The sequence below is a fragment of the Ascaphus truei genome, chromosome 4 (assembly GCF_040206685.1).
Source record: "Ascaphus truei isolate aAscTru1 chromosome 4, aAscTru1.hap1, whole genome shotgun sequence".
In the NCBI taxonomy this organism is placed as follows: domain Eukaryota; kingdom Metazoa; phylum Chordata; class Amphibia; order Anura; family Ascaphidae; genus Ascaphus; species Ascaphus truei.
The window spans coordinates 285,111,895-285,127,688 of NC_134486.1; the positions used below are offsets into that span (position 1 = coordinate 285,111,895).

At 40.9% G+C, this 15,794-nt stretch overlaps 2 protein-coding genes across 4 annotated transcripts in view; one reads left to right on the plus strand and one right to left on the minus strand.

The window, feature by feature from the left end:
- RTN4IP1 (reticulon 4 interacting protein 1) overlaps positions 1-3,268 on the minus strand; it is a 45,532-nt gene extending 42,264 nt beyond the window's left edge. The window contains exon 1 of the mRNA XM_075597553.1: positions 2,373-3,268. Within this exon, the coding sequence (XP_075453668.1) occupies positions 2,373-2,664 (292 nt within the window). The 5' untranslated portion in view covers positions 2,665-3,268. The remainder of the gene's footprint in view (positions 1-2,372) is intronic.
- A 37-nt stretch (positions 3,269-3,305) lies between these two features.
- Positions 3,306-15,794, plus strand: part of QRSL1 (glutaminyl-tRNA amidotransferase subunit QRSL1) — a 32,066-nt gene continuing 19,577 nt past the window's right edge. Inside the window, exons 1-5 of one of the 3 annotated variants that reach the window (XM_075597549.1) lie at positions 3,307-3,441; positions 6,923-7,082; positions 8,786-8,884; positions 10,922-11,018; positions 13,590-13,766. In XM_075597549.1, the coding sequence (XP_075453664.1) occupies positions 3,418-3,441; positions 6,923-7,082; positions 8,786-8,884; positions 10,922-11,018; positions 13,590-13,766 (557 nt within the window). In that variant the 5' untranslated portion in view covers positions 3,307-3,417. Of the gene's footprint in view, positions 3,442-6,922; positions 7,083-8,785; positions 8,885-10,921; positions 11,019-13,589; positions 13,767-15,794 lie in introns of all 3 variants that reach the window. The other 2 variants (XM_075597550.1, XM_075597551.1) reach the window with 2 other exon arrangements.

Here is a 15,794-nt window from a genome sequence, read left to right on the forward strand (position 1 = left end):
CAGGATGGGGGGGGGGGAGAGAAACACCGGCAACTGCAGTATCTTCAGACCCGCGCGGGCAGCGGGAACACAGGATGGGGGGGGGGGGGAGAGAAACACCCCGGTTACTTCAGCATGTGACCCGCGCGGGCAGCGGGAACACAGGATGGGGGGGGGGGGGGCAAGAAACACCCCGGCCACTACAGTATGTGACCCGCGCGGGCAGCGGGAACACAGGATGGGGGGGGGGGGGCGAGAAACACCCCGGCCACTACAGTATGTGACCCGCGCGGGTAGCGGGAGCACCGGGAGAAGGGGAGGGAAACACCCCGGCTTTTACAGTATGTTGAGACCCGCGCGGGCAGCGGGAACACCGGAGGGGGGGGGGGAAGGAAACACCCCGGCTTTTGCATTATGTTCCGACCCGCGTGGGCAGCGGGAGCACCGGAGAGAGGGGGAAGGCAGTGTATACTGTATATAAATATTTAAAGTGCATTAAATTCCCCCCACCTGAAGCATCTGTCCAAACTCCTCCATGACCGGATCAGTAAATTGTAAATTATAGGAGCTGACAGAATTATACAGCAGGATATGAGGAGGAGGAGGAGGAGCAGCAGCAGACGCGCATGCACGCACGCACTCAACACCAACCCCCCATTACTTACCCATGCAGAAAGGGCGGTTTGAAGTCCTGGCAACTCCATCCCGCGTCACAGCCAATCAGCTACGATTTATTTATTTTTTCCGAACAGGGGATTTTTTTTTTTGCAGAGCAGGGGAAAGGTTACTGGCCACGAGCCAATATCCGATCGCAGCTGGCGAGTTGGCGACCGGGTTTGTCGAGCACTGTATATATATATATATATATATATATATATATATATATATATATATATATATATATATATATATATATATATATATATATATATATATATATATATAGTGGTCGACAAATCACCAAAAAATCTACTCGCCACCTAGTACCACACGTGTGCTGCTTGGGCCAATAGGAGCTCGCCACGATGTTAAATCCACTCGCCCGGGGTGTGCAAATGTATAGGTTTGTCGAACACTGTATATATATATATATATATATATATATATATATATATATGCTGAGCACGCGCATTTTAAGGGAGACTTTGTCTTTGGTCACTGTTTTGTCACAGATATTGCATTTGTGATTGTGTTTTGAATTTTAATTGAAAGATATCACCATGTCAGTGGCAAAACGCATAGAAGTTTGACTTAGAACGTGTGTGGTCGGCACACGCCTCTGTTTAGCTATTTGCACTTATAAAGTTATACTAACTGTCTATGTGTGTGCGTCTCTGGTGCCTCTGTGTGAGTGTCTGCCTGCGTGTGTGCTTGTCTCCCAAGCGCCGAGCCCGGTCGCCACTGCGCATGTGCGCCAGGCTCCGGTTGCCACAGTGCATTTGCAGCAAGACCCGGCAGGTTTTTTTGCGCGTGTGTGAGTGCAGCGCGCGACGGCGCACGCCTATTAGTACCATGTGTTAAGTTTTTCGTTACAACGCAAGGATTTTTCCCCATGAAAATCCTGTAGGCGCCAGCAAACAAGTTTCACTTCAAAATTCTACAGCCAGACATCAGCCATATCCAGCACAAAAACCTCATATATACTCATTGTAACTGCCTCACATGCTAAAGGCGAGTGCTGCAATACCAGCTGAGCCAACAATAGGTTGAACAAATGTTACTGTTTCAACTCAATACCTTCTCTATTGCTTTTCTCCCAAGAACTATTTATTAAGGGAAATGCAGCAGCGTGATTAAACAGATAAATAAAATACCATTTTGGAGTAAAACCGGGTCATTTTCATCCTGGGTCAATGCCTCACAAAGTATTTTGCTCCATTTGTGCAGTGTCTGCACTAGCTTGCAGCTTTGGGGGTGTCAGTTACATGATGTACGGATTATAATGGAATGTATCAAATTCTGCATCTCTTGGTCTCACCCCCCACCCTAAAAAAAACCCCACAAGATTGGATGTGCCATGTCGATTTTTCAGCACCATATGTAAGAAACAGTTTCACATACAATATGACTGAGTTATACTCCACAAAATGGAGCAGTGCGTCTACACACACTTGTCTCTGGGTTCATATACAGTATATGGACTTATTCACTAAAGTGTGATAGTGACAATTGGGACACTACAGCAAAGAAATGCCTATTGGGCGCTCCAGTATGTACATTAATGGCGCTATATAAATAAAGACATACATACATAGTGAAGTCGCGGGGTGTTTCCATGCTATAGTGCCCCGATCTACATTATCGCACTTTGGTGAATCACCCCAATAGGCTCTATTGTTTATACGTGATAGTTTCACACATTATATTTTACATAAAATTAGCAAGTGACTTACTTCTCATATTCACATCGATCGGATTTAAACTTGTTGCGTGGACTTTAATGATCACTTCATTGGTGTAGTTGATAACAGGAAACAGCGTGTTTTTACTGAAGCGCAACACTTCATTGCCCCCGTATTTGTCAATCACCCAGGCTGGCATGATTGTGTTCCTTTTACAGGAGGTACTGATTTCTCGGAGAGGGGGGCATTTTTTAAAGACTTGGCCGGTTCTTAATGTTTCAGGTACATTTTGACCGAAACCCTTGACCCCAATGTATAATTTCCTTCTAACGATATTAAACATCCTCAGCAGATGAATAGACCTGTAATATTATTAATATAACTTGTATATAATACAAGTAATTCTAAGCCTGCAATACTCTGCTAGCAACAGTGACTTTCTATGAACTGTTGCATTATAGGGCAGTGGGTGTCACGTTTATGGGCAACCTAGTCACCCTAATTTGACCTTCACCCTTTTCTGCCTGTGCACATACCCTGAATCAGATCACTAAACAAGCCAAGAAGTTAGCTTTCTCTCTGCTGGTGTCTGCACACTTTTAACAAGGATTTGCCGCACACTTTACCCTGCTCTGCACTTAATGTCATACCCTGAGGGGTGGGGGATATTAAAGCCTCAAGGCAGCAAACCCTGACAGCTCAGGTCAGTGTCCCCCTGTTGTGCAGCCACTAAGCACATGTGAATAATACAAGATCAGAGCAAGTTAAACCTTTATAATACTACTTTATAATGATTATGATCTTTACTGTTAATATCCCTGGTTACAAGAGGGGTGCCCACTTATCTGCTCTCTGTATTGCTATGCACTGATCTCCCTCCTGCTCTTGCAAGCTGCACGTTTGGCTTCTCCTCTCTGTCCTCTGTACTCTTCCGCGTTACCAGCCTCGTTCCCCTGTCGTCCAATAGCAGCGCAGGATACTCCGCCCGCAACCAATTGCCTCTCCTGTCCTTGTCCAATGACCTTTTTTGCCAACCAATACGTCCCTCCCGGCGGCCACACGCTGTTTGGAAGTGGGTGACAGTGACCGGGAAAGCATGTTGGGGCTCAGCCTGCGGGAGGTGAGTGAGGAGGAAGTGGTTAAGTGTTGGTGCTGCTGTTGGGATGGGGGACAAGTCTTGCACTGGGGAAATATATTATAACATTTACTGAGAGGGGATCTCGCTCATACCAGCCCCTCCAACACTGGACACATGGAAATATAATGAATGTACACTTTAGTTTCTATGTCACTGTAGGATACAGGATATTTCAAGCAAGTGAGCATCTCTGAGGGCGTATATGTAACACATGCAATTAATTATATTTACAAATCATGTTACCAATAAAACACGTGCATGCCAGGGGTTGTTTATATAAGGAAATGCGTGAGAACAGCATTGCCTAAATATAAACATATCTTTTTTTATTAGTCCATAACTAACATCTAAACTCTACAAAACATGAAAAGTCAGAAAAAGACACAAACCCACATAACAAGTGGGTTAAGAAATCAACACTAATAGGGGCGCTATAAGATAAATGCAAAAATCACAAAGAAATGTATTAAACTGTTCATGAAAGACAAAGCACATATAAAAAAAACAGTAAGAAGCAACCAGCAGTAAAATCTCCCTGAATATCAAAAATATATGGTGAAGCATACAGAGAAATTCATATAACAATCAAGAGACCTAGTACCCGGGTACTCTAAAAGGAACAGGACACCCTAAACATAATTTCCCCATCAGTGAACATGATATCACTCAGATAATAAAAAATACCCGAAAATGGTGTTGGATGATTAAAAAAAAGGGGGACCGTGAATAAGGTAAAGATATCACCAAGTGCGAGTCCTCCAGAAAGTTACTGCGAAAGATTTCAAACAGTTGGTCTAATTAGAAAAATGGACGCTATACAGGCTTTGTCTCCCATCTGGATCTGCATCATAAGCAAGGGAGTCTGCAGCTCTCACAGCCCAACACGCGTTTCGCAGTCAGCTTCATCAGGGGTGTGGCTACATAGGCGTGCTTCTCAATATATACGCATGTACGTGGTGACATCATACAGAAGTCAAAATAAACAATAAAAAAATGATTATTAACACTGATATATAATACTAATTAACATATTTACACAAAAGCATAGAATACCAATTTCGCATTCAATCTCGGGCAGCGGCGGATTTCCAGATCTGCCACCCGCTAGGCACTTACCTGGTGCCGCCTCCTCCTCCGTGCTGCTGTCCTCCATCTTATTCAAAATCACAGCGTCAAATGACACTGCCGATGTCACCAACGCGCCGTTGCACGGTGCCTCAGTCATGTCATTTTGAAGCCGCGACACCCGGGTCTAAAGGGAAATCTGCCATTGCTCTTGGGAAACGGTATTTAAATTGAAAATCCATCTAGTTTCATGTGATAATAGACATTTTTCCAAGTCACCACCACTATAACCAAGGGAGATTTTTTGTATATCCCAGGCATGTAGACCCCGTGGGAGAACCCCTATGTATCATAAGAAAATGACTAGCCACACTAGTGAGTTTTTTTCCCGTTTTCTGCAACCCTTATCAGCATTTTGAATGCTGCAGACATACTCTAACACACACATCTGCGTAGTTCCCGTGTCGTCATTCCCACAAAAATGAAACCACACGGACACTTCAGCAGACAGACAATTTATATATTCCCTTAATTTTAAAAAAAAATTTGGAACTACTGTCACCCATGGAATTGTAATCCGCATATAAATGCACCTGGTTTTATACAGGACATATAAAAACATTTAAACTACCTGCTAAAAAAAACAACTGGCGACTATGTTTTTACGGTTGCCAGGTTTCCAGTATTGAACCGGACTCTCCCGCAGTTGGACACTCTGTCCAGTAAAATATTAGAGGTAATACTGGACATGTATGTGTCCGGTATTACCACTTTGGACATAGTGACCTGACCGGCTGCGGGATATCTCAGAGCATGGGAGAGAGCAGGGCTGTTGCTAGGGGGCAGGGCAGCTTCCACCATTCTTATTGGCTGCTAGTGGGTAATGCAGCCAATCAAGGGTAGGTGTCAGGAGCCTGGGGATTGGGTTAAGGAGAGGAGGAAACAGCATGGAGCATAGAGAGGTGAGAGGGTGTGTGCGCATGTTTTACACTGGTTAGTACCTTCCGTAGACTTTACTACAATCATTCTCCTTTTCCTTTCAGTGCCAGGCGTAATTGCAACACATTACAAAGAAATCTAGGTGCCTGAAGTGATTGAAAGTCAGGATTCCCAAACTTGAATGAGAGCACTCTCTTAACCCATTTGTTTCCATCTCTGGCGGAGAAGAGATTAATTGTTGAGTGTGCCCACCGTACACATATCAGATGCTCTAGTACACTCGCTCCTACATGGGAATCTCCCGTGTAGTTTTCAGTGAGATCGCCCTCTGAAAAGTCGGGCTCCTCGGTCACCTTTCCCAATTCTCACATGTAAATGACACAGTGAGAATGTGAACTTAGGAAGAAGGATGCCCTCAGAAACATAAAAACAATTCATGAACAAAAGTGGTTTGCTTTTCCCCCAGATATGATTACAGTGAATCAGAGCTCTGAAACACCTCTGAAGCTCCTGTGCTAAGCTGTGACACTTCTTGTAATGCCCATGTGAACATCGTATAGAGCAGGGGTTCTTAAGCAGGGTGATTTCACTCCCATGGGGTTCGGGGGGGATTGAGAAGGTGCTGAAATTTGTTGAAGATTAAATTTTTTGAATATTAAAACTGATCTAAACTTGAGACCTCTAACATTCGTTTCCATTCTTTATTTGTAACATTTTATTACTTTTATTCTGTTTAAAATAACACTGGGCTGATACATTGTGTGAAAGCGTCTTTATCTCCCGCCATATAAATGCGCGGTCGATATGGAGCCACCCATTATTTTCCGTGTCTGTTCGTTACATGTACTTACTATAAAGAGAAAATGCGTCTTGCCTTATCGAAAACTGTCCCTCTTTCCAGATTTTAATTGATTAAAAAACAGCAGAGTTTTCATTGATATTTGGTGCTTTTATTGTTTTTTTGTTAACAATTTTAGGTTTCTTTTTGTTCAGTTTTTGTAGCATTAAATGGCATTTTTACCTAACTACTGGTATTTTGCGTTGTACCTATGTCGAGTATGTCCTTATTCCTTTTGCTGCAATATGAAATCAAAATATTGAAATGGTACCGGTATGTCATATATAAAATTATTGGTGCGGGGTGATTGGAGACCTTGTTTGTCTCTTACAGGTGGTTACGGTACAACCGGCTAAGAACCCCTGGTATAGAGCATTACGCTGATCTCTATAATGTGGTTACTTAAATGGCGGATTAAAATTTGGATGCAAATGACATGTTTGCTAAAATGAGGTATCTGGGCGCAGCGTTCACCTTCCCATTCTCTGCTTTGACGCTCAATTCAAGGGGCCAGTATAAACATAATTAACTTTTGTTTTCCACTGTGAAACTGAAAGATTATGATAAGATTGTTAAACGTGTATTTCTTGGTTAAATTGCTATATGTCTATCCTTTTACAGGCGGCTGTTGCACTGAGACGTGGGCAAGTGAGCCCAACAGAGCTTTGTCAGAAATGTCTTTCTTTTATCAAAGAAACAACAATTCTTAACGCTTATATAACAGTAACTGAAGACATTGCACTAAAGCAAGCTGAGGAAGCAGAGAAGAGATTTAGCAGAGGTACTGTATGCACTCTTTCATTGTGTGCTGACATTTAGCAGAGGTACTGTATGCAATCTTTCATTGTGTACTGGAGATTTAGCAGAGGTACTGTATGCACTCTTTCATTGTGTACTGGACATTTAGCAGAGGTACTGTATGCACTCTTTCATTGTGTACTGGACATTTAGCAGAGGTACTGTATGCACTCTTTCATTGTGTACTGGACATTTAGCAGAGGTGTATGCTCTGTCTTGTGAGCTTGCAGTATTGTTTCAGGACACCATGTCATACAATCTTTAACCTATATGTAGACCATCTTATAACTGAAGATAGAGAAATTCTGATCTAATGAGGTTTGGTTAACTTTTTGGGGTTTGCGTCCACAGTACTGTATAACATTTAGGAAAAGCAGTTATCTTCTGATTTAAAAAGAAATTAGCCCTTGTTTGACTTATTGCATCAAAATGACTTTTTGAGCTATACCATAACTACTGTGTTCCACAGATCCTAATATAAATCTGGGATATAAATATAGTAACTTCATCAGGGTTCCCTTCTGCCAAGATTGTCAAGGCGGCAAAGAAGTGTGTGTGTGGCTGATGGTGTATTGCTTGTGTGGGTGACAAAATATTAAGCAGTTACCCAAGAAAGGAAGGATTGGCGGAGTGGCTCAGTGATTGAAGGCACTGACTCTGAAAATGAATGAACAAGGACAATGAATTGAAAGCAGGGGAGCCTGGTTCAAACCCCTCAGCGCTCTGTACTTGTGAAGTACTTTGAGTCGGGAGAAAAGCGCCGTGTAAAATAAAAAGATTATTACATTGGACAAGAGTTGAGTAAGATTATGTAATTCCGTTGTTTTAAAGCACATTGATTTGAAAGATAGAGTAAGTCGATTGCACGACATGGAGGCTTTTGAAAATATACAACTGCTGACTTCCTTTTCCCCCACACATGCCCTCAAATTACCAATATGGAACATTTATTGTGCTCAAAGTACAGCTCAACCCCGTTATAACGCGATCAGCTACAACGCGAATCCGCTTATAACGCGATGCAAGCGTGGCTCCCAATTTCGTATTTATGAATACTTACAACACAATTATTGGTATCTTAAATACTTTATTGTACAATGCATACAAGTGTACATTATTTCTAACGCAATCCGCTTATAGCGCAATGTGATTCTTTGGACCCCAAGCACAGCGTTATAAGGGGGTTGAGCTGTACTTGTTTGTCTGATATTATTGTGGGTGAGGTGTCAGCATCAGAATCAGTATTTCTGACATTGCAAAAGTCTACTCTATTTTTGTTTTATCTTAACCAGAAAGAAGCGTTGTGGGGCATCTGAACGCAGGGGCATCTGTATTCTGTATGATTAACATATTCCGTTTCAAATGAGCAATGCACTTTGGGCAAATAATATAGTGAGAACTGCAAATAGGGACACATTTAGTTATTTTGTTTATGCTCTGTGGTAATCTATTGGGGAATATGGAAAATGCTGGGCATTACTATGGTATTAAAATACCCTGCCATTCAGACAGGTATCAGAGTTTTTAATATATTCATAATTTTTGCTAATATTTGGGGGATTTAAAAAAAAAAAAAAAATTCTATCCCCATGGCTTGTCAAAAATAATTTCACAGGGAGTTCTTGATTTCATATTTCTGGCCACTCTATAGAAGATCATGTGATTTGCAAAATAATTCTTTCCCAGGACAGCCTCTGGGGGAGTTAGATGGAATTCCCATTGCAATAAAAGACAACTTTAGCACCACCGGTATCGAGACAACATGCGCCTCAAGGATGTTACAAGGTAACGGTCAGACATTGCTTTGTGTTTATGTATTTCTTTATAACTCTGTTCTTGTCTCCTCCTTTGTTCCCCAGTGCAATGAGAGCTGCTTATATTCTGTGATATAATGATAGTCTGTGATATGATATTCTGTGATCTAATGATATTCTGTGATCTAATGATATTCTGTGATCTAATGATATTCTGTGATATAATGATATTCTGTGATATAATGATATTCTGTGATATAATGATATTCTGTGATCTAATGATATTCTGTGATCTAATGATATTCTGTGATCTAATGATATTCTGTGATCTAATGATAGTCTGTGATATAATGATATTCTGTGATATAATGATAGTCTGTGATATAATTATATTTTGTGATATAATCGGTTGCTCAACGTTTGATTTTTGGTGCTGAACTGACATAGCTTAGTGCTGGCGCTTGGCTGTAGAGCCAGGATATTTTGCTAATTGGGTCAGCATCTTCAGGTTGCATTGGTAGCAGTGGCTTAAAGACCCGGCGGCACTGTGCTTGATGTAAAAGCAACATTTACAGATGCCCCAGACGTTGTTGCACCCGTTCACACAATGTGTTGCGTTATTTAACAGTAGTGCTTTTGGGAACCGGGGTTAAGGAGAACGCATGTTATTTAAGGCATTGTTTTGCGGCATGGGACATTTTGATCGCGGCTGTTTCGCGGAGAACGGACCCTCCGCTGCAGCCGATTCGCCGCAGGAACCTCCGCCGCTGGCTGCTTCTAAGGTAAGTTTTATTACAGGTTGGGATAGGGGGTGAATTTAAGGGGTTTTAGTGGTTAGTGTAGGAGGTTCATTTAAGTATTTTAGGGTATGGGGGTTTTAGGGGAAGGGCTTATGGTAGGGGGTTAAGGCTCTTACCCTTAGCAGCGAAGTGGCCGGCGGCGGGTTGTCGCGGCGAAGCGGCTGTGACCAAATGTCCTAGTCCGTTGTTTTGTGCATTATCTCGTTAACAGGGGCAATACCGCCTGTTACATCTATGCATGTATTAACCCTTTAAGTGCTGAGAGGGCTTATACCCACGAGTACTGAGAAATGTTGACATTTTTGGGGCTAGCAATATTCAAATGTTCAGTGGATAAACCTAGAGCAATGATATATTGTTTTAATTTTTTGGACAGAATCTATTAATTGTGGCGTAATATAATTAAATAAATTCATAAAGTTAAGTGAATGCAGAACTAGTATAAATCTTTTATTCAATGTCTCACTGGCACAATCTATATATCATTCTGCTCATCAACAAATATATTCCCTTCTGGATTCGGCATGGCATTAAAATGTAATAATATGATGTTTTTTTACGAATGCTTCAATTTTGTCAAACGAGCATTAACTTGGTTTGAAGCAATATAGTATTCACCTATCATCGAAGTTGTGCAACTTTGCAGGACCTTCCCAGAAGCTCAGCTCCCAGCGGCAGCCACATGAATTGTCAAAGGGTGGAGTGGGGGGAGGGGGTGAAACTACTATACCCCAGAGAGAGAGCATGTGGGGTTTTGTGGGGGGAGGGGAGGGGGGAACCCCAACCAATATTAGTAGATGGGACCTCCCCATTTCAACTTCAGGTCAGGATAGCTCTTCAAACTACCCAGGAAATGTCCCTCATTCTAGATCCATCTGTAAAAAGAAACATTCAGGGAAAAGTTGTGTATTTTAGGAAGGTTTAGGAAATATTCACGCTGTAAACAAATCTCTACTTTCAAATTGTACATTTGCAAATACAAAGCAGCGGTAGTCTGGCTGTGAAATTAAAAAAAGTAGTGGCACTCTGTTCTTCTAGTCTAGTACTATCACACTTTGATCACTGATTGCAGGTCTCTTGGGTAACAATAATGTTGATTTGCCGCAATATGATCTTTGATAATTGACAGTTAATTGAGTTTTCTTGGTAATAACATGTTCCCTTGAAAGGCTATCGACTGGTAATATGAATCGAAAATGATATTTATACTGTATGCAAACATATACTGTATTGTTAAACAAATGATCCCTTTTCTCATTATTTTCAAGGTTACATTCCTCCTTATAATGCTACCGTTGTTCAGAAATTGTTAGATCAAGGAGCCGTGCTTATGGGAAAAACAAACCTTGATGAGTTTGCTATGGGGTAAGTAAGATATTGGTGTTTTTTGGAGTTCCGCTGGTGCAGTGTTTTTCTAACCCTCTCTAATGAGAACAGACAGGCCAGAATGTAGGCATTCTTGTAAGACAGATGTAGATGAGAAACATACATTTTCAGGTGTTACTCAAATGCCTAAGCAGTCCTGATGCAAACAATCACTTATGCTGTATAATAAGAACAATGGTAAAGTAGTATATACAGTAGCACTCATATGATAACTTACCATCTGGACACTGGTTCTGTCCACCAACGACGTACTGTAACCGTCATGCGACAACTCCACCTATGGTGCTTCCAAATCGCTAGTCCTAGAGGAATTATGCTTCATTTTAACAGAGATACAACAGACTGTGGAAATATCTGTTAAAACCGTGTTCAGGGTTAAAAACGTTATATATGCACATAGCCTTTCGCCTTCCGGTGTTTGGACTAAAACAAATATTGCTATGTCCTGTTGTCTTTCAGCATTTAGATTTAAACCGATATTCCAATAGCCCGTTGCTTTTCAGGATTCGTATTAAAACAGATATTCCCATCGTCTGTTGCTTTTCAGTGTCCGGGTTAAAATAAATATTCCCATGCGCCTGTTGTCTTTTAGCATTCGGATTGTAAATTAGCATATGAGTGCCATGCTACTTTTCTACTGTTCTTATTATAGAATATACATGATTGTTTACAGAATTTAGGAATTGTCATTACTAAGCAAACGTACGTGCTTCCCCTTTAAGTGTGATTGTTTGGGTCTCCCCAAAATGTGGCCTGACGAAGGTGTTCTGAGGAGAAGGCTGAGAAACACTGTCCCAATAGCTACTAAACACGTGCCCAAAACTGCACTACCGCAGTGTAGCTAGAGAAAGCACAAAGGGCACGGATAAAAGAATTGAAATGCTGTGTGCTCATTTACCCATCTGGATTCTGGAAAAATAAGGGGGAAAATAATGTTATACCAATTAATTTCAGCCTCAGGCTCTTAGACGTTATTGTATGGGGGAAATCTGGGCTCTACTTCAAAACATCTCCCCAGTAAATTCATACAACGAAGACTAATCTCAGATCAACAGATGCACAATATACATAGATGTATATATGCTAGGAAATTGAATCCTTGTTTATCAATAATTAATTGATGCGTTGAAAACATTTTGTACTAAAAACAGTATTATGCATCTATAAAGAACATCGTGTATGGTAACAGTGGGGGTTTCCTATCAAAAATGTAAACAAACTTGTCTGGGGATCTACTGGGTTGAGGAAGAAAAAGCCAAGTTCAGAGGAAGCAAGTAAAGCATAGAGTATGAATCCATGAATTAATAGTGGGGCTAGGTGCACAGTGACCACTCTTGATGTTTACTGCTGCCAGTTCTTTAATGGGAACTTGAATCACACTCTACACAGATCATGTCTCAAAGCCTCTTGGAAATCTAGACTAGCAAACTGAACTGTGCTTATCTTGTTCCCTGTCTGTGAAATGGCTGCACTGAAAGTAGACTGGTCAATATTTGATGAGGATAATACTTTGTGTGGAACACCTTCCTGCTGGATGCTCTATCAAATACCTTTACATTATTTAAGGTCTTGCCACAGAAGTGGGTGGTGTGCATGGAGGTTATCATCCATTATTAAATATTTACTAATCTAAAATTGGCAGAACTCATTAGTTACTGCTCTTGAAATCTGTAGTTGGAATGATAACGCCTCAAATACACCCCAAACTATGAACTGAAACCTAAAATGCTATCAGAAGTAAGTTTGGGGGCTAAGATTGTGCTACTCTAGATTAGACTATTTTCTAGAGAACAAACCGTTGTTCGGACTTGCCGCCAATCTTTGCAACGCTTTAGAACCGTGTCACAATTTCAACTTTCTGCGTTTTGTCTTGTTAGTTAGTCGTGGCCATTGAGGTGGATCTCGATATTTAGCAAAACAGAAAATGTGCACATTTTCATATTGCCCATATGTGGTGGTACCTCCATAAAACACCTTGGGGCACATGAAAACACCTAACCTCTCATTCAAATGAATGGGCTGGGAAGGACTTACTGTATTGCATTAATAAATATAGCCCCGTATGCATTAGAGCGTTTATCAGAAGTTTTCTATGCTCTATGGACAGTGAAAGAAGTGTGATGGTACATTTTTAGTTTGAAAAAACAGAGAGCCACCACATGTTTTCAAAAGACTCCCTATTTTTGTCTTCAAAACATATACAAATGTTTACCAACGGCAGAAAAAGAATTATTTTAAAATAATTTAACTGCACTATTGTGTGTGTGTGTGTGTGTGTGTGTGTGTATAAAGGGGATTAATACATTTAAGGAGTACGGACATGTAGATGGGATGTATAGCACCAATCCCTAGCTGCTAATTCTCCGTAGGTTCAGATCTTAAGCAGCATATAGACAGTGGAACTCCAAGATCGTAACATTCTAAATCGATGCTAATATTCATAGGGGGAAACCAAATAGATATTATGTTGCACAAAGGAAATATCCGATTGTTTGGGGGGAAGGGGTGGGAATCTAGTTCTTGAACACATTTGTTTCTTACTTCACATAGATCTGGAAGCACTGATAGTATATTTGGGCCAGTGAAAAACCCATGGAGCTATTCCAAGCGTTACAGAGAGAAGAGAGCACACTGCCGTCATGTCGCTGAGGAGGATTCTGATTGGGTGATAACGGGTGGCAGCTCTGGGGGCAGTGCCGCTGCTGTGTCTGCAGGGACATGCTATGCGTGAGTAAAGCAGCCTTCAGCCAAATCCGTCACAACTTTTAGCCTCCTCGACCAGGGAAAAATATTGTTTTAGTTCAGGAAGATATTCTAAAAGGGCACATGTTTGAGTGTATGCACATTTAAAGCAGATTATACATGATGTGCTTTTTTGATGTACTAAGGTTCAAACTACACTTCCATAGCTGGTCTACATACAGTGTCACGTAACCACAACACCAGCTATCTTCGTTTTGTGAAGGTCCAATATGTCAACTAGTAGGTATTTCTCTGAAGACCTTCAGGCTATCTTGGGTGTCTGGTCTAGAAGTAAACCATGCTATATAGAGTTGGACCTGGACTGTTGTACTCTGTTTCATACTTGTGCATGACCCAGAAAATGAACTGTTGCTTTAATCTTTTTATCACAGGAGCCCTAGCACATAATGATTTACAAGTTTTTTATTCAGAATTCATGGTGCTTATAATGACCAGAGGGTACTGCAAATCTTTATTGTACAGTACTGTATGTACCTTCAATGCAGCAGCACAGGTAGCTATGCAATGACCAGGCTACAATGACTATCTGAGATAAGCAATATTAATATTTGATAGCAATGGTAGAAACAAGGTAAAAATGGTAACTAATGATGCTGAGGTAATGATAGCACTAATGAATAACTCGTGATCATGTCACAAACACAATCTGGGCCCACAGATGCTCCAGCGTGATGCTTCTGTGCTTCACACTGCCAAAAAAATGACATGAAGGAGGGAGGGTGGTGATAGAAGTTAGAAGCATTGATACTGAAAGACTTTAACTCTTTTGAATACTTCAGCATTCTCTTGTGCAGTCTTCTGAAGTTCATGGCCAAAATATTGGGCACCAAAGAAGTACAATGCAGAACGACGCTCAGGAGTTGGAGAATAGGGAAGCAATAGCACCTTTCTAAGGCAGTGGTCTATTCAGATCTGTGGGACATGTCAAGCTGTTCAGTTTAACATTAAGCTGGGGGGGGAAGAAGTAAAGTATTTGAGTACAGGATGGGAAGTTTTCCCATGAAACACATGCTGGGTGTTACCTGTAAGGCAATGCTTTTATATTCCCAATAACTGTGTGTGAAGTCTTGTGCCAGCAGCTGATGCACTTGTTCAATTACTTCAGATAGAAAAATAGCAGGAAAGAAATCTAAATAAGCATCTGCCCTGCGTCAGAAATGTTGGTGTTGGTCAATGTAAATTTGCATAAAAAGATGCGTTGGAATTGAAATGCACATACGAGAGATGTTATGCTTTAAATAGCACACAGTTTGCATTACAGCTTGCATATGTAAATCTAAAAGAACAGATGCATAAAACCAAATTTACAGAAGCAAATCACAAACATGCTACTGGAGAAATGTTTGCGTATGTTTACATAAATCTGTGTATCCTTAGAGCAGTTAAAAGGTTTGTTTTTACTGCTGCTTTATAATTTTAAACTGATGTAGATTTTTGAAGGGGTGGGACAAGTGTACAGTAATAAGCAGGAGGTTGGAACTGCCACAGAACAATATAACCACCCCCACCCTGCTTTATAATAGCATATAAAGGCACATTAGCTATAACATATACTTCTCAAGGGGGCGATAGATATCAAGTTGATTACAGTTTGATCTATGATGTGGTGCTAAAAGTTTCTTTCTCTATCATCACTTATATGAAACTTGTTAAGCGAGTTTCTTACATCTGACAATAGTGGTTCCAGACCTGTCGGACAAACTGTGATCATTACAAAGTTCGACACGTCCCATTAAATTATTTCACTGTAAGTCTGCTAATATACCACTTAGATTGTAAGCTCTCCAGGGCTAGGATTGCCATTCCTGTTGTCTAATGTTATGCTTGTTGCACGTAATGTATTGTCTCTTTTATAAAGAGCTGTGTACATTAGTGGCCCTATATAAAAACAATATACATACAGTGCAGTACATACTGAATATCTCCTTCCCTAACTGTTTCAATGACCACTCTCCAAGTTGCTCACTGATACAAGCATGAAACAACATGAAA